The sequence below is a fragment of the Ranitomeya imitator genome, chromosome 3 (genome assembly GCF_032444005.1).
Source record: "Ranitomeya imitator isolate aRanImi1 chromosome 3, aRanImi1.pri, whole genome shotgun sequence".
Lineage (NCBI taxonomy): Eukaryota > Metazoa > Chordata > Amphibia > Anura > Dendrobatidae > Ranitomeya > Ranitomeya imitator.
Genome location: NC_091284.1, coordinates 615,415,921 through 615,440,238, shown reverse-complemented (window position 1 = coordinate 615,440,238; position 24,318 = coordinate 615,415,921). Strand labels below are relative to the sequence as shown.

The window sequence follows — 24,318 nt, the reverse complement described above, 5'->3', positions numbered from 1 at the left end:
GATGATGTGCCAGGTGTAAGGTGGAATTAATAAACCTATGCCTAAGTGTTTTTTTGCCAAGCCTCTAAGTGCTGGTTCACACATGGGTCAAGCTAATGTAACATTTCCATTGTGTTTAGAAAACATCAAGAACAAATGAAAAAGGAAATGGAAACAATACTGTCAAGGCTGAAACAGTCGGAAGAAACCAATCAGCATCTGAGAGAGCGGGCGGGGAGTATACGCCGCGGCTTACGTGACCTGGAGCTGACCAAGGAAGCCTATGATAATCTGAGCGGCCTTCCCGAGGACCAGCTCTCTATTCCTGAATATGTAGCGGTAAGTCTGGAGTGGATGGAATGAGAGTTTATTACACACCACTTATTTTACCATCTGTAAGGGGTTTTCCAGGTTTATTTCTTTTTATTCCACCAGTTTGCTGTCACTAAAAATCAGAACTTGAGTTTTAGGGTAGCGTCACACTCAGCAACTTTCCAACGATCACGACCAGCGATACGACCTGGCCGTGATCGTTGGAAAGTCGTTGTGTGGTCGCTGGGGAGCTGTCACACAGACAGCTCTCCAGCGACCAACGATGCCGAAGTCCCCGGGTAACCAGGGTAAGCATCGGGTTACTAAGCACAGGGCCGCACTTAATAACCCGATGTTTACCCTGGTTACCATTGTAAATGTAAAAAAAAAAAAAAAAACACATACTCACATTCCGGTGCCTGTCACGTCCCCGGCGTCCGCTTCCCTGCACTCCTCCTGCATCCTGTGTAAGCGCCGGCTGTAAAGCAGAGCGGTGACGTCACCGCTGTGCTCTGCTTTACGGCCGGCCGGCGCTGACACAGGATGCAGGAGGAGTGCAGGGAAGCGGACGCCGGGGACGTGACAGGCACTGGAATGTGAGTATGTGTTTTTTTTTTTTTTTTACATTTACAATGGTAACCAGGATAAACATCGGGTTACTAAGTGCGGCCCTGCGCTTAGTAACCCGATATTTACCCTGGTTACCAGTGAACACATTGCTGGATCGGCATCACACACGCCGATTCAGCGATGTCAGCGGGTGATCCAGCGACGAAATAAAGTTCCAGACTTTCAGCTCCGACCAGCGATGTCACAGCGGGATCCAGCTCGCTGCTGCGTGTCAAACACAACGATATTGCTATCCAGGACGCTGCAACATCACGGATCGCTATCGTTATCGTTGTAATGTTGTTCAGTGTGAAGGTACCTTTACTTATCCCCTGCTACTCCAGAAAATCCTCTCCACTGCTGCCCCTGGTCTTTGTTGACATGGCTGTGCTCAGTGATTGAAGAAACCGCATTCACATGACGTTTGTATGGCAGAGTGAAACGCAATGATACTTGTATCCATGGGCGCGAATAAACAAGCGAGATCGCACAGACAACTACCGGCAACATTACAGCAAACCCATAACATAAGCAATCAACGTAATACTAGATTCTATTACCCTGCCATGTTAAATCTATAACATAACCAAGGACTGACAAAAGACAGAAACACAGAGAGCATGAAAGATCCATTGTGTTGAGCCCCAAAATAATCCCAGGGCGCCCAAAGTGACTCAAATAATTCAATCCCTGCATTCAAAAGCCATCATATATTCCATCCTCCTAATATCAGAAATTCTGCGGAGCAAGTCCTGAAAAGAGCGGGTGTTCTTCTTCCAATGGAGAGCAATCAGGCATGAGGTGCTGACTTATGAAGGAGAAGTTTAGAGGACTCTCTACCGATTTCCTGGGAGGAACGTTGAGATTATAGATCAAACTATCCAGAGAAACCTCAGAGTACAGTATCTTGTGGATCAGGGATTTAACGAAGAGCCAGAACCCCATAATTCCAGGACATGACACATGACCAGAAGATGTGAGTTAGCACAAATGTCTTTTTGTGTTGTTTTTTTAACCATACCTGGATTTTTTTCGGATTTTTTTTAATGTAAAAATGACTAAAGCAACAAAAACACATGACAGCAATCGCCATATGAGTAGAACATGTCTAAGAAAATATATTTCTCACGTGTATTAGTAATATACTATACCAGACCCATCGTCGCAAAGCAGAGACAAACAAACAGGGAAAAACAACCATATTGCCATAATGGTTAGGTGTGTATATCGTCGCAAAGCAGAGACAAACAAACAGGGAAAAACAACCATATTGCCATAATGGTTAGGTGTGTATATCGTCGCAAAGCAGAGACAAACAAACAGGGAAAAACAACCATATTGCCATAATGGTTAGGTGTGTATATATATATATATATATATATATATATATACACACCTAACCATTATGGCAATATGGTTGTTTTTCCCTGTTTGTTTGTCTCTGCTTTGCGACGATATACACACCTAACCATTATGGCAATATGGTTGTTTTTCCCTGTTTGTTTGTCTCTGCTTTGCGACGATGGGTCTGGTATAGTATATTACTAATACACGTGAGAAATATATTTTCTTAGACATGTTCTACTCATATGGCGATTGCTGTCATGTGTTTTTGTTGCTTTAGTCATTTTTACATTAAAAAAAATCCGAAAAAAAAAAAATATATATATATACTAGATGGTGGCCCGATTCTAACGCATCGGTTATTCTAGAATATGCATGTCCACGTAGTATATTGCCCAGTTCACGTAGTATATTGCCCAGGTCACGTAGTATATTGCCCAGCCACGTAGTATATTGCCCAGCCACGTAGTATATTGCCCAGCCACGTAGTATATTGCCCAGCCACGTAGTATATTGCCCAGCCACGTAGTATATTGCCCAGCCACGTAGTATACAGCACAGAGCCACATAGTATATTGCCCAGCCACGTAGTATATTGCCCAGCCACGTAGTATATTGCCCAGCCACGTAGTATATTGCCCAGCCACGTAGTATATTGCCCAGCCACGTAGTATATTGCCCAGCCACGTAGTATATTGCCCAGCCACGTAGTATATTGCCCAGCCATGTAGTATATTGCCCAGTCACGTAGTATATTGCCCAGTGATGTAGTATACAGCACAGAGCCACATAGTATATTGCCCAGCCACGTAGTATATTGCCCAGTGACGTAGTATATTGCACAGCCACGTAGTATATTGCCCAGCCATGTAGTATATTGCCCAGTCACGTAGTATATTGCCCAGTGACGTAGTATACAGCACAGAGCCACGTAAAATATTGCCCAGCCACGTAGTATATTGCCCAGTGACGTAGTATATTGCACAGCCACGTAGTATATTGCCCAGTGACGTAGTATATTGCCCAGCCACGTAGTATATTGCCCAGCCACGTAGTATATTGCCCAGCGACGTAGTATATTGCCCAGTCACGAAGTATATTGCACAGCTGCGTAGTATATTGCACAGCCACGTAGTATATTGCCCAGTGACGTAGTATACATCGCAGAGCCACATAGTATATTGCCCAGTCACGTAGTATATTGCACAGCGACGTAGTATATTGCCCAGTCACGAAGTATATTGCACAGCTACGTAGTATATTGCACAGCCACGTAGTATATTGCCCAGTGACGTAGTATACAGCACAGAGCCACGTAGTATATTGCCCAGCCACGTAGTATATTGCCCAGTGACGTAGTATATTGCACAGCCACGTAGTATATTGCACAGCCACGTAGTATATTGCCCAGTGACGTAGTATACAGCACAGAGCCACGTAGTATATTGCCCAGCCACGTAGTATATTGCCCAGCCACGTAGTATATTGCCCAGCCACGTAGTATATTGCCCAGCCATGTAGTATATTGCCCAGTGACGTAGTATACAGCACAGAGCCACATAGTATATTGCCCAGCCACATAGTATATTGCACAGCCACGTAGTATATTGCCCAGTTACGTAGTATATTGCCCAGTGACGTAGTATACAGCACAGAGCCACATAGTATATTGCCCAGCCACATAGTATATTGCACAGCCACGTAGTATATTGCCCAGTTACGTAGTATATTGCCCAGTGACGTAGTATACAGCACAGAGCCACGTAAAATATTGCCCAGCCACGTAGTATATTGCACAGCCACGTAGTATATTGCACAGCCACGTAGTATATTGCCCAGTGACGTAGTATACAGCACAGAGCCACGTAGTATATCGCCCAGTCACGTAGTATATTGCACAGCGACGTAGTATATTGCCCAGTCACGAAGTATATTGCACAGCTACGTAGTATATTGCACAGCCACGTAGTATATTGCCCAGTGACGTAGTATACAGCACAGAGCCACGTAGTATATTGCCCAGCCACGTAGTATATTGCCCAGTGACGTAGTATATTGCACAGCCACGTAGTATATTGCATAGCCACGTAGTATATTGCCCAGTGACGTAGTATACAGCACAGAGCCACGTAGAATATTGCCCAGCCACGTAGTATATTGCCCAGTGACGTAGTATATTGTCCAGCAACGTATATTGCCCAGCGATGTAGTATATTGCCCAGCCACGTAGTATATTGCCCAGCCACGTAGTATATTGCCCAGCCACGTAGTATATTGCCCAGCCACGTAGTATATTGCCCAGCCACGTAGTATATTGCCCAGCCACGTAGTATATTGCCCAGTGACGTAGTATATTGTCCAGCAACGCATATTGCCCAGCGATGTAGTATATTGCCCTGTCACGTAGTATATTGCCCAGCTACGTAGTATATTGCCCAGCCACGTAGTATATTGCCCAGCCACGTAGTATATTGCCCAGTGACGTAGTATATTGTCCAGCAACGTATATTGCCCAGCCACGTAGTAGATTGCCCAGCCACATAGTATACAGCACAGAGCCACGTAGTATATTGCCCAGCCACGTAGTATATTGCCCAGCCACGTAGTATATTGCACAGCCACGTAGTATGTTGCCCAGTGACGTAGTATATTGTCCAGCAACGTAGTATATTGCCTAGCCACGTAGTAGATTGCCCAGCCACGTAGTATACAGCACAGAGCCACGTAGAATATTGCCCAGCCACGTAGTATATTGCCCAGTGATGTAGTATATTGCCCAGCCATGTAGTATATTGCCCAGCCACGTAGTATATTGCACAGCCACGTAGTATATTGCCCAGTGACGTAGTATATTGTCCAGCAACGTAGTATATTACCCAGCCACGTAGTAGATTGCCCATCCACGTAGTATACAGCACAGAGCCACGTAGAATATTGCCCAGCCACGTAGTATATTGCCCAGCCACGTAGTATATTGCCCAGCCACGTAGTATACAGCACAGAGCCACATAGTATATTGCCCAGCCACGTAGTATATTGCCCAGCCACGTATATTGCCCAGCCACGTAGTATATTGCCCAGCCACGTAGTATATTGCCCAGCCACGTAGTATATTGCCCAGCCACGTAGTATATTGCCCAGTCACGTAGTATATTGCCCAGTGATGTAGTATACAGCACAGAGCCACATAGTATATTGCCCAGCCACGTAGTATATTGCCCAGTGACGTAGTATATTGCACAGCCACGTAGTATATTGCCCAGCCATGTAGTATATTGCCCAGTCACGTAGTATATTGCCCAGTGACGTAGTATACAGCACAGAGCCACGTAAAATATTGCCCAGCCACGTAGTATATTGCCCAGTGACGTAGTATATTGCACAGCCACGTAGTATATTGCCCAGCCACGTAGTATATTGCCCAGCCACGTAGTATATTGCCCAGCGACGTATATTGCCCAGTCACGAAGTATATTGCACAGCTGCGTAGTATATTGCACAGCCACGTAGTATATTGCCCAGTGACGTAGTATACATCACAGAGCCACGTAGTATATTGCCCAGTCACGTAGTATATTGCACAGCGACGTAGTATATTGCCCAGTCACGAAGTATATTGCACAGCTACGTAGTATATTGCACAGCCACGTAGTATATTGCCCAGTGACGTAGTATACAGCACAGAGCCACGTAGTATATTGCCCAGCCACGTAGTATATTGCCCAGTGACGTAGTATATTGCACAGCCACGTAGTATATTGCACAGCCACGTAGTATATTGCCCAGTGACGTAGTATACAGCACAGAGCCACGTAGTATATTGCCCAGCCACGTAGTATATTGCCCAGCCATGTAGTATATTGCCCAGTGACGTAGTATACAGCACAGAGCCACATAGTATATTGCCCAGCCACATAGTATATTGCACAGCCACGTAGTATATTGCCCAGTTACGTAGTATATTGCCCAATGACGTAGTATACAGCACAGAGCCACATAGTATATTGCCCAGCCACATAGTATATTGCACAGCCACGTAGTATATTGCCCAGTTACGTAGTATATTGCCCAGTGACGTAGTATACAGCACAGAGCCACGTAAAATATTGCCCAGCCACGTAGTATATTGCACAGCCACGTAGTATATTGCACAGCCACGTAGTATATTGCCCAGTGACGTAGTATACAGCACAGAGCCACGTAGTATATTGCCCAGTCACGTAGTATATTGCACAGCGACGTAGTATATTGCCCAGTCACGAAGTATATTGCACAGCTACGTAGTATATTGCACAGCCACGTAGTATATTGCCCAGTGACGTAGTATACAGCACAGAGCCACGTAGTATATTGCCCAGCCACGTAGTATATTGCCCAGTGACGTAGTATATTGCACAGCCACGTAGTATATTGCACAGCCACGTAGTATATTGCCCAGTGACGTAGTATACAGCACAGAGCCACGTAGAATATTGCCCAGCCACGTAGTATATTGCCCAGCCACGTAGTATATTGCCCAGTGACGTAGTATATTGTCCAGCAACGTATATTGCCCAGCGATGTAGTATATTGCCCAGCCACGTAGTATATTGCCCAGCCACGTAGTATATTGCCCAGCCACGTAGTATATTGCCCAGCCACGTAGTATATTGCCCAGTGACGTAGTATATTGTCCAGCAACGCATATTGCCCAGCGATGTAGTATATTGCCCTGTCACGTAGTATATTGCCCAGCTACGTAGTATATTGCCCAGCCACGTAGTATATTGCCCAGCCACGTAGTATATTGCCCAGTGACGTAGTATATTGCCCAGTGACGTAGTATATTGTCCAGCAACGTATATTGCCCAGCCACGTAGTAGATTGCCCAGCCACATAGTATACAGCACAGAGCCACGTAGTATATTGCCCAGCCACGTAGTATATTGCCCAGCCACGTAATATATTGCACAGCCACGTAGTATGTTGCCCAGTGATGTGGTATATTGCCCAGCCACGTAGTATATTGCCCAGCCACGTAGTATATTGCACAGCCACGTAGTATATTGCCCAGTGACGTAGTATACAGCACAGAGCCACGTAAAATATTGCCCAGCCACGTAGTATATTTCCCAGTGATGTAGTATATTGCCCAGCCACGTAGTATATTGCCCAGCCACGTAGTATACAGCACAGAGCCACGTAGTATATTGCCCAGCCACGTAATATATTGCCCAGTCATGTAGTATATTGCCCATACGCAGCATCAATAGTAAAAAGTTGGTCACACAGGGTTAATAGCTGCGTAACCGGAGTGCTTTACATCGCGCTCCGGTAACGCTGGCATTAACCCTGTGTGAGGGCTGACTGGATGACTGGAGGGGGAGTATGGAGCGGGCACTGACTGCGGGGAGGAAAGAGCGGCCATATTGCCGCCGGACTGTGGCCGTCGCTGATTGGTCGTGGCAATGGTCGTGGGCATTTTGCCACGACCAATCAGCGACTTGGATTCCATGACAGACTGAGGCCGCGACCAATGAATATCCGTGACAGACAGGAAGACGGAAGTGACCCTTAGACAATTATATAGTATATATATATATATATATATATATATATATATATATATATATATATATATATATATATATATATATATATATATATATATATATATATATATATATATATATATATACATATTTTCTCCTATGCGGTGATGACTTTTTGCTGAATGATTGCTGTGACTTAATGGTCAGTGATATTAATGAATGAACACTAACAGCACTATACACTATTTATTGCCACGTGAAGCCATATCCATGATGTGTGTGCTCTGTGTTCACAGCCGACGTATATGTGTTTGGTATGTAGTTTTTTTTCCCACTATTCTTTGACCAGTTTATCGTTGTTTTTCTTTGTTTGTTTGCCCCGGATCTTTTTAGGAAGAGTTTTCAGCAGACTCCTTATAATGAGGCAATGACAGGTAGGACACAGAATCCACCAATCACAAAAGGCAATGTTATAGCTGGCCATGCTTTCCCTCCCTTCCCAGTGACCTTTCCACATGTTCTTTAGATGCTATGGTACACAAATAAAAAAAATTCCCAATGGCCAGTGTACAAACTGCATTTATTTTTACTAAAAATTGTGAAAAAAAAAAAATAATTAAAAGATACATTTAACATAAAAACTTGATTTCAACAATAGTCCACCTCCCATAAATTATCTGCAACATAAAAGCTGGCATTTTCTCACAGAGTGTTGTGATGTTCTGAATGTTTTCTAGCCTTTTTCTGTGGTTTGTCTGACGAGGAGTTTCTAAAAGGGGATGGTTTGTCTTTAAAGGGTCTAATGGTATAATATGTAACACTGTATTTTTGTGAAGATTTCTAGCGTGCCATGAATATTTAAGGATTGCTAGATAATAGTCGGTGATATTTTTGTCAGTGTTTCTATGTCCTAACATTAGTTCAAATTCTAAAGGTATTTGTGTTATGACTTATTAACATGACCCACATATAGTTCTCACCATAAATGAGGACACCCTTAACAGATTTGTCAGCAAGCCTTTAGTTTTCTTTAAGAATCAACCTTTTCTATACCATACTACAAAATACAAGACTTGTTGTTTTGCACACCCCTAGAAAAGTACTTTTCCAAACAAATCCGTTCAAGACCATGTTGCAAAAGTTACGAGTACACCCCAATGAAAGTCTTAGGAGCAAAGCTAAAGATTAGATTACAAAACTGTAATTGGCAAGAATACAACGACAGGAAAATCGAATTATTCATTACACAGGTTTCCATTAGGCAGTTGACGATATAACAGCATTATTATTTAGCAAAGAAAATCCTTTCCTATTTCATGTTGTCTCTAATGGCACCACATGGAAGAGAAATGTCACGAGACCTGAGAAAGAAAATAATTTAATTATACAAGAAACGTGAAGGCTACAAGAAGTTCAGCGAAGCTTTACTTATTAGTCAGGATACTGTAGCAAAAGTGATGCCAAATTTGATGAGAAGGATTGAAGAAAATCGACATGCAAGTTCATTGCAGTTAAATAAAGTCGAAAGCCAAACCCAGGCTGAGTGTTTCCCATGACACAATGCGGTGTACATTTCAGTGAAATGGCATCAATGGGTGTCATCCATAAGAAAGCCTCTCTTAAAATGCATGCACACAAAAATCCCGCAGACAGTATGCCAGGGCCCATGCTGAAAAATATGATGACTACTGGGACTCTATAGTCTGGGGTGATTAGACTAAAAACAAAGTTTTTTTTTTTAAACTGATGGCTTCAAAATTGTATGATGTCACAAGGTGAGGAATACAAAAAAATGCATAGTGCATACATTGAAACATGGTGGTGGCAGTGAATTCCATTCACTTTTATAACATGGATCTGCTTCTATAGAATGTACCAACTGTTGTCATTTGTATTGTGGCCACTTGGGGGAGCTCCTGCCACAGTGCTTAATCTGTGATTCCATGACTATAACTAGATATGTGACATGTAGTTGTTCCCTGAGAGGTATGAAGCCAAAGTTTTCTGCCGGGTTGTGTTTAAAACAGACAATGCTCCCTGATATTAGAAATATGTAATGCCAATTTGTTGGCTTGCAACTACCATCTAAGATATTCTGTGTAATGTATGCTCATTTAGCACTTTGATATCCTATAAAATACATGTACTTATAGTATATGCTCTAAAATAAATGTAATTATATAGTACATTTATGGGGTAGCACGGTGGCGCAGTGGTTAGCACAGCAGCCTTGCAGCGCTGGGGTCCTTGGTTCTAATCCCACCCAGGACAACATCTTCAAAGAGTTGCGTGTATTATAGCGTACACTATAGAATATAGGTACTTGTATTATAGCGTACACTATAGAATATAGGTACTTGTATTATAGGATACACTATAGAATATAGGTACTTGTATTATAGCGTACACTATAGAATATAGGTACTTGTATTATAGGATACACTATAGAATATAGGTACTTGTATTATAGCGTACACTATAGAATATAGGTACTTGTATTATAGCGTACACTATAGAATATAGGTACTTGTATTATAGCGTACACTATAGAATATAGGTACTTGTATTATAGGATACACTATAGAATATAGCTACTTGTATTATAGCGTACACTATAGAATATAGGTACTTGTATTATAGCGTACACTATAGAATATAGGTACTTGTATTATAGCGTACACTATAGAATATAGGTACTTGTATTATAGGATACACTATAGAATATAGGTACTTGTATTATAGCGTACACTATAGAATATAGGTACTTGTATTATAGCGTACACTATAGAATATAGGTACTTGTATTATAGTGAAAACACAAAAACGCACAGAGAGGTCAAAAATACTCTGTTGTAAAAAAAAAAAGTCACAGTAAATAAGCAAGTGCTAGTCAAAAAATGAAAAAAATACAGGGTATTTAGTTAATAAATTTTTTTTTTGCAAAAAAAATGTATGTTAAGCTGCTCCACCAACCGCCAAGGTATACCCATAATAGAGCAGTCCTATCTAATGTATATAATCCCTATCTGATGTATTTAAAAATCTGATCATCTGTATAGTACCTGTGGGGGTCTGTATAAGCAGGTATTATACAGATGATCAGGTTTTTAAATACATCAGATAGGGATTATATACATTAGATGGGACTGCTCTATTATTGGTATACCTTGGCGATTGGCGGAGCAGCTTAACATACATTTTTTTGCAAAAAAAAAGTATTAACTAAATACCCTGTATTTCTTTCATTTTTTGACTAGCACTTGCTTATTTACTGTGACTTTTTTTTACAACAGAGTATTTTTGACCTCTCTGTGCATTTTTGTGTCTTCAAGTTCTTTGGTGTGAACAGGTTTCTACAGACTTGTTCACTATACTTGTATTATAGTGTACACTATAGAATATAGGTACTTGTATTATAGCATACACTATAATACACCGATCAGCTGTTTTCAGCTTTGCCAGTTTTAAACAGTGCAGAGAGCCAAACAGCACAGCCCATTCTTCATGTGACTGTCCCCGGGACTGCCATCCATCCCTTACTCATTTTAGTAGTAATTGAGCAGCAGCCCTCAGGAACGACCACTACACAACAGACGGAGTGGTCATATTGTAATCCCACCAATCTGATGATGATGATGACATATCCTGAGGATAACTCCTAGGTATGTGAAATCTAGAAAACCCCTTTAATGGGCCACCTTTAAACAGAGGTCATGTGACACAGGGGTCATGAATTCCCACACTGACGCTCAACTCACGCGCGCTGAATATAAGAACTTCCTACACTCCTTGTTTGACACCTGTCTGATAATTTGGGAATGGACTCCCTCTTTTTAGGAAGACAGATTGCAGCAGATTGACAGTGAAAACATGATTCAAATAATCTGATGATAAAGGGTTAGAAAGCGTGAGAAGGTGTGACCTGTCTGCTGGAGGTGATCAGGTTCTCCGCTTCTAAATGTAAACAATGGATCTTTCCATGAACGCTCCTGGGAGCGTCTGACAAGATCTTGGAAAGGTTTCCTACCATTAATTATACAGCGATTAAGATTTATTTACAAACAAAACAGAAAACCCTTTTTAAACATTTATTTCCTGAGCAATTTCCTTAGCATAGATGTGGGAGGATTTATTCCCGTACATCACCGCTCCATTCACCTACATCATCAGGTCTCAGACTGATCTTATAGGGATCATTTCCACCATTCAATGTGTTTAAAAAAATGTGCCACTGCTGTGTACTGTGTAATGGCTGTGTCTGACTGCTCAGGGACATGGTCTGATCATACCACAGCTCCTCCAGGGGACGAAGCAAAAGTGTATACAGATAGGAAAACGGGAGGTCACAGCTGATGCTTTATTTGATGTAAAATATTTTATATAATCAGGCAGGGAAATGTTTTACCTCACAGAAAGAATCAGCCGTGATCCCCTGTAATGTCTGTATACTCTCCTCCCCTGGAGGAGCTATGGTATGATCAGACCATGTTCCTGCACGGTCAGACACAGCCATTACACAGTACACAGCAGGGGCACATTTATAAGATTATCTCGGCACAGAAACATTTTATTTAAACACATCCAATTGTGGAAATTATTATTATTCCAAAATCTGTAGATAAAATGTACTTTGTTCGAAAAAGAAAAAAAAACCCTTTAAGCTCAGAAGCCACTTGTAGAAAGGGTTTTCTCACTTCTTTTAATAACATGATATCTTTGGAAACCTGAAGCAGTTAAAATACGCTCAAAAGACTGAACATATGAACAGCAGGTCGTTTTGACTTGTTCATTATTTGAGGGTTTTCTGTGCGGCTTTTCGGAGCAGAATCCGCCTGTTATAGACATCGTGTGCACATACCCTGAATGTGGATGTCAGAGGGCCATCAGCCTGGCAGCATTGACCGGAGACTGCCTGCAGGTCCCTCCAGAATGAGATGGCATGGGCACCTGAAGGCATAGTGTAAGGCCAGCTAGGGTCCTGGTAACCTGAGGTAATGACAGCCATCTAACATCGGATGCCCCTGCATATATTGCTGCTTCTCCACTGGACATGTACACGTAATAACTTGTTTCACACTCACAGCTTTATTGCTGCAATTGGTAAAGGAATGTAATTGTCATTACTTCAGGTCCGTTTCTATGAAGCCCTGCATCCGCTGAAAACTAAAATGAGCGACCTCCAAATGAAGAACGAGAAGCAGTGTGAAGAGATGGATGGAGGCAAGCAGCAGCTGAAGCGTCTGCTAGAGGTGCGTTATCGGGCGTCACAGCTTCTGCCCAGCTTCACCGACCATTTCAGGCGAGGTGGAATATTAGTGTCTCTTTAAGGCACTGAGATTTGTACATTGGCATTGCGCCGCTCCCATGGTGGCCGTCCACATCTCACACATGCTTCTTGCATTATGCAGCCCCCCTGTTTGATTCTGTATTTTCTCCTGCATTGCAGGATTTTAGCAATGCAAAGTAGATGTTGTCAGGCCGCTTCTGTTTTAGTACATCCTCTGGTTTATTTCTCTTGGTGGGTAATGCCGACCTATGGCTTGGTCAATATTTGCCTTATGAACATGGAAACAGCAGAAGATAAATCTAGCTAAGCATGTTTTTCAACTTCTTCCAGATGTTTTGCACCGTGCGTGTGGTTGGTATATTTAGCTCTCCTTTCATTTTAAAGGTCACATGTTGCAGGTATGTGAGGTGTCATTTTCGACACCACTATTGTACAGCCATCAACCTGCGTGAATCAATGTGTGTGTTATATATATATATATATATATATATATATATATATATATATATATATATAATAGATGGCGGCCCGATTCTAACGCATCGGCTATTCTAGAAGATGCATGTCCACGTAGTATATTGCACAGCCCACATAGTATATTGCCCAGTCACGTAGTATATTGCCCAGTCACGTAGTATATTGTCCAGTCACGTAGTATATTGTCCAGTCACGTAGTATATTGTCCAGTCACGTAGTATATTGCCCAGCCACTTAGTATATTGCCCAGCCACGTAGTATATTACCCAGCCACGTAGTATATTGCCCAGCCACGTAGTATATTGCCCAGCCACGTAGTATATTGCTGAGCCCACGTAGTTGCCACGTAGTATATTGAACAGCCACGTAGTATATTGCACAGTGACGTAGTATATAGCACAGCCACAGAGTATATAGCACAGCCCACGTAGTATATACTCACCCTCCATCCGCAGCTGTCACCACCGCATGTGCTGCGCTGTTTCCTGCTGGCGCAGCTGTCATCAATAACCGCGGCCGTCATCACTGACCGCGGCCGCAAATTTAGTCCCCGGCTTTTGGCAGCGGTAGACACAACAGTGCACATGTTCCCGGCCGGCTCCGCCTTCCTCACGGTGACTTCGCACCCTTTGCAGCGCTTCTGGCTGGGCCTGTACTGGCTGGCTGCAACCCGCGGCCGGTAATTTAGTCCCCGGCTTTTTGACGCGGTAGGCCCAACAGCTGCCATGGTCCCGGCCGCCTCCGCCCTCCTCACAGCGACTCCGCCCCCTTTGCAGCGCTTCTAGCCGGGCCTGTACGAAGTGGGCGGGGACTCACTCTGCATACTTCATGGCCTCCCCTGCACTTTTGTGTACGCCCACTAGCTGGCCGCGACCAATCAATATCCGCGACAGACAGACGGAAGTGCCCCTTAGATAATTATATAGATAGATATATAATAATAATAATAATTTTATTTATATAGCGCCAACATATTCCGCAGCGCTTTACAAATTATAGAGGGGACTTGTACAGACAATAGACATTACAGCATAACAGAAATACAGTTCAAAACAGATACCAGGAGGAGTGAGGGCCCTGCTCGCAAGCTTACAAACTATGGGATATATAATATATATGCAGAAGGTGGCCTCAAACATCACATAAATATTGGGGGGAGCTGAGAGTACCCTGTTCCTTGCTCCCCTCGGGAGGTATTGACGGTCAGGAGGAATAGCTCGGCCCACAGCTATCTAAGATGTTTGGTGACTTTAGACTATACTCCCCTACTGTCCCGCACTTCGACCACCGCTAGAAAGGCATAGGTCCCAAGGCGCTGATGCTATTGGGCTGTTAGCAACCTAATAATGCTGGCACCCTTTATTCCTATATGGAACGTCTCATCAGTCTGTTTCCTGGCAGAGTTATGAAGAGGAGAGGAGACGCCGCTCGGAGTTGGATACGAGATGTCAGAGGTTAACACTGCAGCTGGCCGACACTAAACAGCTCATTCACCAAGGAGACTTTAAGATCGAGAATTATGACAAAGTAAAAAGGTATCAAACATGATGAGGTGAACATTAAAATGTACGCTGTGTGATGGGCATGTTTGGGGGCAGCTCGGTATACAGGAACGCTCAACCTGCTGCTCTTTAGTATACTGTAAAGAGTTGGGCATGTGGTCACGTAGTACTCTGACCGGGCAGTGGGGCCGTGAGCTGTTCCTACGCACATTATTAGCATTCATATAGCAGCATGTGAACTGTGCCATAGAGAAGTGACAGGCTGGCAGTGCAGGTCACAGTATAATACATATGGAATGCACCATGCTCGTATAGTGAATTACTGTGTGGAAAAGAAAGCGTTTAATGTATTAGGGTAAAAAAAAATCTATGGAAAATTCATAGCAAAATCCACATCTATCACAGTAAGATTTTGCTGTGATTTCATCACAGATTTGCTGCTTTTGTACTTACCCTTTCATTGCACAGACAGTAATATTGTCAGCATGATCTGTCCAGGTCTGTACATCTGAATAGAAGCATACTAATCAGCTCGCAGTGGTAGAAGCTGGCATTGAGTTATTTTATTTATTTTACTCAGACTACTGTTCAAAAGTTTAGGGTCACTTAGAAACATCCTTACTTTTGAAAGAAAAGCACAGTTTTTTCTATTGAAGCTAACATTAAATGATTCATAAATACACTCTATACATTGTTAATGTGGTAAATGGCTATTCTAGCTGCAAATGTCTGGTTTGTAATGCAATATCTTCATAGGTGTATAGAGGCCCATTTCCAACAACCATCACTCCAGTGTTCTTATGGTACTTTGTGTTTGCTAACTGTGTAAGAAGGCTAATGGATGGTTAGAATACCCTTGAAAACCCTTGTGCAAGTATGTTAGCACAGCTGAAAACAGTTTGGCTGATTAGAGAACCTATAAACCTGACCTTCCTTTGAGCTAGTTGAGAATCTGGAGCATTACATTTGTTGGTTCTATTAAACTCTCAAAATGGCCAGAAAAAAAAAATTTCATGTGAAACTCGACAGTCTATTCTTGTTCTTAGAAATGAAGGCTATTCCATGCTAGAAATTGGCAAGAAACTCAACATTTCCTACAACTGTGTGTACTACTCCCTTCAGAGGAGCGCACAAACAGGCTCTAACCAGAGTAGAAAGAGAAGTGGGAGGCCCTGCTGCACAATTGAGCAACAAGACAAGTACATTAGAGTCTCTTGTTTGAGAAATCGATGCCTCACAGGTCCTCAACCGGCAGCTTCATTAAATAGTACACGCAAAACATCAGTGTCAACGTCTACTGTGAAGAGGCGACTCCGGGATGCTGGCCTTCAGGGCAGAGTGTCAAAGGAAAAGCCATATTTGAGACTGGCTAATAAAAGGAAAATAATAATATGGGCAAAAGAACACAAACATTGGACAGAGGAAGATTGGAAAAAAGTGTTATGGACAGACGAATCCAAGTTTGAGGTGATTGGATCACACAGAAGAACCTTTGTGAGATAAAGAGCAACTGAACAGATGCTGGAAGAGTGTCTGACGCCATCTGTCAAGCATGGTGGAGGTAATGTGATGGTCTGGGGATGCTTTGGTGCTGGTAAAGTGGGAGATTTGTACACTGCTCAAAAAAATAAAGGGAACACATAAACAACAGAATATAACTCCAAGTAAATCAAACTTCTGTGAAATCAAACTGTCCACTTAGGAAGCATCACTGTTTCACAATCAATTTCACATGCTGTTGTGCAAATGGAATAGACAACAGAAGGAAATTATTGGCAATTATCAAGACACACTCAATAAAGGAGTGGCTCTGCAGGTGGGGACCACAGACCACATCTCAGTACCAATGGTTTCTGGCTGATGTTTTGGTCACTTTAGAATGTTGGTTGTGCTTTCACACTCGTGGTAGCATGAGACGGACTCTACAACCCACACAAGTGGCTCAGGTACTGCAGCTCATCCAGGCTAGTACATCAATGCGAGCTGTGACAAGAAGGTTTGCTGTCTGTCAGCGTAGTGTCCAGAGGCTGGAGGCGCTACAGGAGACAGGCCAGTACACCAGGAGACATGGTGGGGGCCGTAGGACGGCAACAACCCAGCAGCAGGACCGCTGCCTCAGCCTTTGTGCAAGGAGGAACAGGAGGAGCACTCCCAGAGACCTGCAAAATGACCTCCAGTAGGCCACAAATGTGCATGTGTCTGCACAAAAGTTTAGAAACCGACTCCAATCTGGATGGTCCGAGTGCCCGTCGTCCACAGATGGGGGTTGTGTTCACAGTCCAACACCGTTTAGGACTCTTGGCATTTGCCACGGAACACCAGGATTGGCAAATTCGCCACTGGCGTCCTGTGCTCTTCACAGATTAAAGCAGGTTCACACTGAGCACATGTGACTGAGTCTGGACATGCCGTGGAGAGCGATCTGCTGCCTGCAACATCCTTCAGCATGACCGGTTTGACAGTGAGTCAGTAGTGGTGTGGGGTGGCATTTCTTTGGAGGGCCGCACAGCCCTCCATGTGCTCGCCAGAGGTAGCCTGACTGCCATTGGGTACCGAGATGAGATCCTCAGACCCCTTGTGATACCGTATACTGGTGCAGTTGGCCCTGGGTTCCTCCTAATGCAGGACAGTGCCAGACCTCATGTGGCTGGAGTGTGTCAGCAGTTCCTGCAAGATGAAGGCATTGAAGCTATGGACTGGCCGGCCTGTTCCCCAGACTTGAATCCGATTGAACACATCTGGGACATCATGTCTTGCACCATCCACCAACGTCACGTTGCATCACAGACTGTCCGGGAGTTGGCGGATGCTTTAGTCCAGGTCTGGGAGGAGATCCCTCAGGAGACCATCCGCCGCCTCATCAAGAGCATGCCCAGGCGTTGTAGGGAGGACATACAGGCACGTGGAGGCCACACACACTGCTGAGCATAATTTCCTTGTCTTGAGGCATTTCCGCTGAAGTTGGATCAGCCTGTAACTTCATTTTCCACTTTGATTTTGAGCATTATTTCAACTCCAGACCTCCGTGGGATATTAGTTGTGATATACATTGATAATTTTTAGGTTTTATTCTCAACACATTCCACTATGTAATGAATAAAGATTTGTAACTAGAATATTTCATTCAGTGATATCTAGGATGTGGGATTTTAGTGTTTCCTTTATTTTTTTGAGCAGTGTACAAGGCAAAAGGGATTTTGAATAAGGAAGGCTATCACTCCATTTTGCAAAGTCATGCCATACCCTGTGGACAGCGCTTGATTGAAGCCAATTTCATCCTACAACAGGACAATGACCCAAGGCACACCTCCGAATTATGCAAGAACTATTTAGGGAAGAAGCAGGCAGCTGGTATTCTATCTGTAATTGTTGAGCTGATGTGGGAGCAGCTTAACCGTATGATAAAAACTGCCCATCAAGCCAAACCAACTTGTGGGAGGTGCTCTGGAAACATGGGGTGAAATTTGTCCAGATTACCTCAGCTGTAATTGCTGCAAAGGGAGCATTCCTTGACGAAAGCAAAGTTTGAAGGAGAAAATTATTATTTCAAATTAAAATCTTTTTTTCAAACCTTGTCAATGTCTGGACTAGATTTTAAATTCATTTGGCAACTCATTTGATTATTAAAAGTATGAGTTTTCTTGGAAAACCCCAAATTGTCTGAGTGACCCTAAACTTTTGATCTGTAGTGTATATAGTGCCATCATATTCTGTAGCGCTTTACAGTCATCTTCGTCACTGTCCCCACAATCTAGATTCCCTATCAGTAAGTCTTTTCAGTTTGGGAGAAAACCGGAGGAAACCCACACAAACACAGGGAGAACATACAAACTCCTTGCAGATGTGATCGATGTGGGATTGGACCCCAGGACACCAGTGCTGCACGGTAACAGTGCTAACCACTGATTCATATTAGCCATACATAGTGGATGGCTGGTGGCTGACAGCCATCTCATCCAACTTTCCCATACAAGGGAACGCTTATTGGGCCAAGCACTCCTGTGTTCTCTAAGAAATCCTCCAACTGACACTTCAGCCGGTGGCTTATTTCTGCGTGAACAATGCCATCGTACTCACGAAATCGGACATGCGCGATCACCATCTCTCCTGCGTGCAGCACTCATTCACATTAGATCATCGGCTGAAGCCGTCGGTGTTGGCGGATTGAGATGACAGTCTAATGTGTATGGGGTCTTCAGTGTATAAGCTTTCACAGTTATAGTTTTTAGACCGACAAATGCCGACAAAAGTAGTCATGTACAGTTAAAAATCACTTTTAAGTGGGAAGTGAATAAAAATAGATTCATTTGTCTGTATCAAATATTATTCATATATCTGTCAATGTTGGTTTCTGGCCCCAACTTTTAATTATTCATCCAGTTACCTCCATGTCCCCCACAATATAGTAATCAGAAGTGGTCTGTTGGGTTGGGGTCCCTACCATATCGCTGTGTCTATAATCCAGGCCAGGTACATACTATACCTGAGTGTGATCTGGGATATCTATTACTGATGACCAGTTAGATGTGTGCTGCCCTGGTCTGTCATCCTGTCTGCTCCTCCATTCTAGTTGGTCTTAAGTTTTACACATCTTGGGCACCTTTGATAATCACTATGCCCCCTGATGTTTTGGGGTCTAGTTAGCGCCTGAGGTGCCAGAGATGCCTTGTTGAGTTTGACAGAGGGGGAAACGAAGACCAGGGGACTGGAGTTGATGCCGGACCAGGGGAGCACATATTGGTCTGCTTATCTCTACTATGTAGGTATGATTTCTTTAATTAAAATTGCATTAGATAAAGCTTTGATTTTTTAATGCATTTTTTTATATCTTGCAATAGTGAGCGAGATACACTTGAACGGGACTTATTGGAACTGAGGAGACATTTTGAAATACTGGATGCTGCACACAAAACACAATCGAAGGAAAGAATTGATTTGGCTCAGGAGGTAAGTAACAATAAAAATGCATAACTAAAAGTATAGACCAAAACACCAGGAGGACCTTTCAGCCAGTCAGTAAACCATCCCATGCACTATGTTCTGCTACATCCTCATCACTGCTGTATACTGGATGCTTCACACCCACTACTGTAGAAATGATGTCTCGGAAAGTGCTGACATCACCGGGTCAGAGAGCTGGTCACTTCACTTTCCAATGTCCGTTGAGGTTTTTTTTTTGTTTTCTTCAATGGAAAAACCAAACAAACTCATCTTACAGAACTTTAAGCAAACTGTACTATTATACTCTCAGAAGACTGTAAGCTCTGCACGATGACTACCTCTTCACCATGGTACAAAATGTATAAGCACAGCATAAAAAATAGGAAAACAGAGCAGCACGTTCAGCACATAGAGAGTCCGGGTGCAGAAAACAATCTCCCACAGGCATATACCAAACCTTGTATATAGTATTCCAAAGAACGGGAGCAGCACACCACTGTTTGTGAATAAGGAGCTGATTTATTTAGCCCATGGCGGCGGCGACGTTTCGGTTCAATATAGCGAAAAAGGTTTGCTTATTCACAAACAGTGGTGTGCTTCTCCTCTTCTTTGGACTACTAAGTACAGCATAGTGATGATTTGGGTTGGGCCAAGCTCATAATGCTCTAAAGGGAGGCAATCTGTAACCAAAATGAAAATTATGGAAATTGACACAAGAAGCCTGACCTTACAGACTCATTTCTGAATTCATGGGGGAACCAAAATAAAAATGTTGGAAAAAAACTAAGGAAAGTTCTCCAGCGATGAAGGAAAAAAATATAATCCCAATAAAAGGATAAAAACAGCTTTTCATTTAACCCCTTCACCCCCGGAACTTTTTTCATTTTTCGCTCCCCTTCTTTCCAGAGCCATAACTTTTTTTATTTTTCCATCAATATGGCCACGTGAGGGCTTATTTTTTGCGGGACGAGTTGTACTTTTGAAAGATACCATTGGTTTTACCATGTCGTGTAGCAGAAAACAGGAAAAAAATTCCAAGTGCGATGAAGTTGCAAAAAAAGTGCAATCCCACACTTCTTTTTTGTTTGGCTTTTTTTGCTCGGTTCACTAAATGCTAAAACTGACCTGCCATTCTCCAGTTCATTACAAGTTCATAGACACCAAACATGCCTAGGTTCTGTTTTATGTAAGTGGTAAAAAGTTTGCTAAAAAAAAAAAAAAAAAACGGTTACGTCTTCATTTTTCGTGATCTGGGCTCGGGTGAGGGCTTATTTTTTGCGTGCCATGCTGACGTTTTTAATGATACCATTTTTGTACAGATACGTTCTTTTGATCGCCCGTTATTGCATTTTAATGCATTGTCAGTGCGGCCAAAAAAATTTAATTTCTCCTTCGCCATATCGGGGGACACAGGACCATGGGTGCTATGCTGCTGTCACTAGGAGGCTGACAATAAGCTGAGACAAAAAAAGGTTAGCTCCTCCCCTGCAGTATACACCCTCATGCTGGCTTCCAGAGACCCAGTTCAAGCTTAGTGTCCGTAGGAGGCACACTGGATTTAACTCTCTCTTTTTTACTAGACGAAGGGGCGACGGATCCTTTCAGGGCTCCGATCTTCCCGAACCACCAACAGGCGAGCACGGGAGTTCACCTCTCCGTATCCTCTCCTGCGACGTGGGATGCCACTGCCTGAGCTGATTTTTGGGGGCGACGGGCCTTTTCTAGGGACCGATCTCCCCCACCCCCCTTACAGACGAGCACATGGAGTGTCCTCCACGTATCCTCCTCTGCAGCCAGGTCTTTTTTGCCGGACATCTGCCCTGCCCACTAGGTTTACCCTCGGCTGCTCAGAGGCACCTTACTTCGTGGCGTTCGTGCAGCCCCCACTGCATCAAAAAATTCACAGAAAAAAATCCCCAGTGTAGACTAGATAAAAATTACCTTTATTGTTTTTATATTAAAACCTAACAAAAATAAGTGCACTTAACGTAAACCATCACCATGACAACAACATACAACATATCATAGAAAAGACCAGGGTGGTGCACTTAACGTAAACCATCACCATGACAACAACATACAACATATCATAGAAAAGACCAGGGTGGTGCCTAGCCCTGCATTGCACTACCTGCACCCTGCCTACCAGCGGAGGTTGGCACCCTATAATCCTGCGCAATTGGCGCCCCCGCTCACCGTCGACTATCCCTCCTACCCCTATTGGGCCCTAATAGGATGGGATGGGAACACATAAACAGTCATACAAAACCACAATCGTCTGTATGATTGAAAGAAGGGGGGGGGGGGCGGGGGAGTCTATAATACTATTTACTCTGCCTCCTCGAGGCACCATATCAAGAGGGGATTTGCCCTGGGATGCTGTGCCATGTATCGGTTTTGACATTTCAACTAGTCTAGTCTACACTGGGGATTTTTTTCTGTGAATTTTTTAAGGATATAGGTCCCCATAGATATATTTTTTCCTCTCTGTGAACGACCCACTGCATCACCACTGATTCTGCGGTTGATGGAAGGAGGCGGACGGTTCCTCTCCACCCCCCTTCTCAGGGGATGGTGGATAGAGGCTGCCCAATCCCTGCACCGTCCTTTTCTACAGATCCCCGGGCACAGCTCACCTATGTGGAGCAGGAATCGGCGTTCCCCCTCTTTTTGGGGTAAGTGCCTCAGGGAGGGGGGGGGGGGGGTCGGCTGCTCTGCGATCCGGAGGGCTCCCTTTTTACCAGTGGCACGTTTTTTTCTGGGCCCCTTAGCCTCCGGTGCTCAGCGGCTGCGCGCCGGGCCGAAGCTGCAAATTTAGTCCCCGGCTTCGGCCTAGCACAGGCCACATCCCAATAGGCTCCGCCCCCCATTTCACATCATCCTACAGCGCGCCCCCTGGTCCTGGCGCTTCTCGCTCTCTGCGAGATCTCTCTCCAATTTCGGCGGCCATCTTGGATTTTTCCTCTGCACGCCGCAGCTCCAGCGCTCCAGCCGCAGCTTCCCTCTCGTGCAGCGTTTTGATCGCCGACTGTCGCCAGCACCACCGCCGCCTCACCTCTCTCTCTCTGCGGGACACAGGACCACAGGTAAGGAGACCACGTCAGGTTCTCCCCTGCAGCGCCGCCCTCGCTTCCTTAGATACAAACCCTGGTCTATCTTACATTAGGGTGCACCATGTCCCAGTCAAAGTCTAAAAAGTCCTCTAAGGTGCATACTACCTTTTTTTTCTGTGTGTACCACCTGCCAGGCTCCACTTCCTCGGCCTCAGAGTTCCCCCCTCTGCTCAGCTTGCCCCCAGTGCCCAGGAGCCCTCCACCGCCACCGACCCCGGGGTAGCTAGTCGCCCTGCGTGGGTCGCTTCTCTGTCTCAGTCCGTGGATTTTTTAGCCAATGCCATCATAACCATTCAGAACCCCCATGGGGAGCGGGGCAATCCTTTTCTTGGGTTAAGAGATCCCTCCGTAACAGGGGAATCGTCGGTCAGCAGGGGCAACTCTCTCCGGAAAGAGGCACGGTCATCCAGAAAACGGATCCGCACTACCTCTCCTGAGCTCTCCCCTCGCCAGTCAGCTTCTGGCAGCTCCACCTCTCGCTCACCCTCTTTAGGGGCTCGTAGTGTTCACGACTCTGAATATGAGTCTGATGTATCCTTAGACCCGGATGCTCCGGAGTTTAGATCTACAGTGGACTCCCTCATTGAGGCAGTCAATCACGCCCTCAAGGTGGACGATGACCCTAATTCGGCTCCGGACCTCAGTCTCCTTTACTAGAGCCAAGCGTTCTCATAAGACGTTCGCCTCTCACCCAGATTTCTTGGATATAGTCAGGCGACACGGAGCGTCCGGATAAGCCTTTCACGAGCAAAAAGGCCCTGGAATCGAAGTATCCTTTTTCCGCAAATCTCGTTAAAGACTGGACGGAGTCCCCTTTGGTAGATCCTCCGGTTTCGCGCCTTGCTTCCAAAACTCTCTTAACCGTTCCAGATGGTGCTTCAATTAAGAACCCCACAGAACGCCAGCTAGATTCCCTAGCTCGCTCAGTGTACGAAGTCTCAGGTTCTTCCCTATTTCCCTCCTTCGCCGCGGCTTGGGTGGCCAAGGCGATGGTTTCCTGGGCAGATGCCCTAGCAAAATCGGTTCAGGAGCAGGATCTCCCGTCTGAGGTGGCGGACCTTGCCAAACAGATTGCCATGGCTGGTGATTACGTGATGTACGCATCCCTCGATGCAGCGAACTGTGCAGCAACGGCGGCTTCAAACGCCATCACCATCAGAAGAGCCATTTGGCTCAGAGAGTGGCGCGCAGATTCCTCCTCTAAAAAGTCTCTGATTTTCCTT

The 24,318-nt window shown here is 44.3% G+C and overlaps 1 protein-coding gene across 2 annotated transcripts in view; it reads left to right on the top strand.

Annotated features, from left to right (window-relative positions):
- PIBF1 (progesterone immunomodulatory binding factor 1) overlaps window positions 1–24,318 on the top strand; it is a 378,979-nt gene that overhangs the window by 51,652 nt on the left and 303,009 nt on the right. For both annotated transcript variants that reach the window (XR_011319363.1, XM_069758136.1), the window contains exons 4-7: window positions 120–318; window positions 12,905–13,024; window positions 14,941–15,074; window positions 19,880–19,988. Coding sequence is in view for 1 of the 2 variants with exons in the window: in XM_069758136.1 (XP_069614237.1) it covers window positions 120–318; window positions 12,905–13,024; window positions 14,941–15,074; window positions 19,880–19,988 (562 nt within the window). In the remaining variant the exon portion in view is untranslated. The remainder of the gene's footprint in view (window positions 1–119; window positions 319–12,904; window positions 13,025–14,940; window positions 15,075–19,879; window positions 19,989–24,318) is intronic.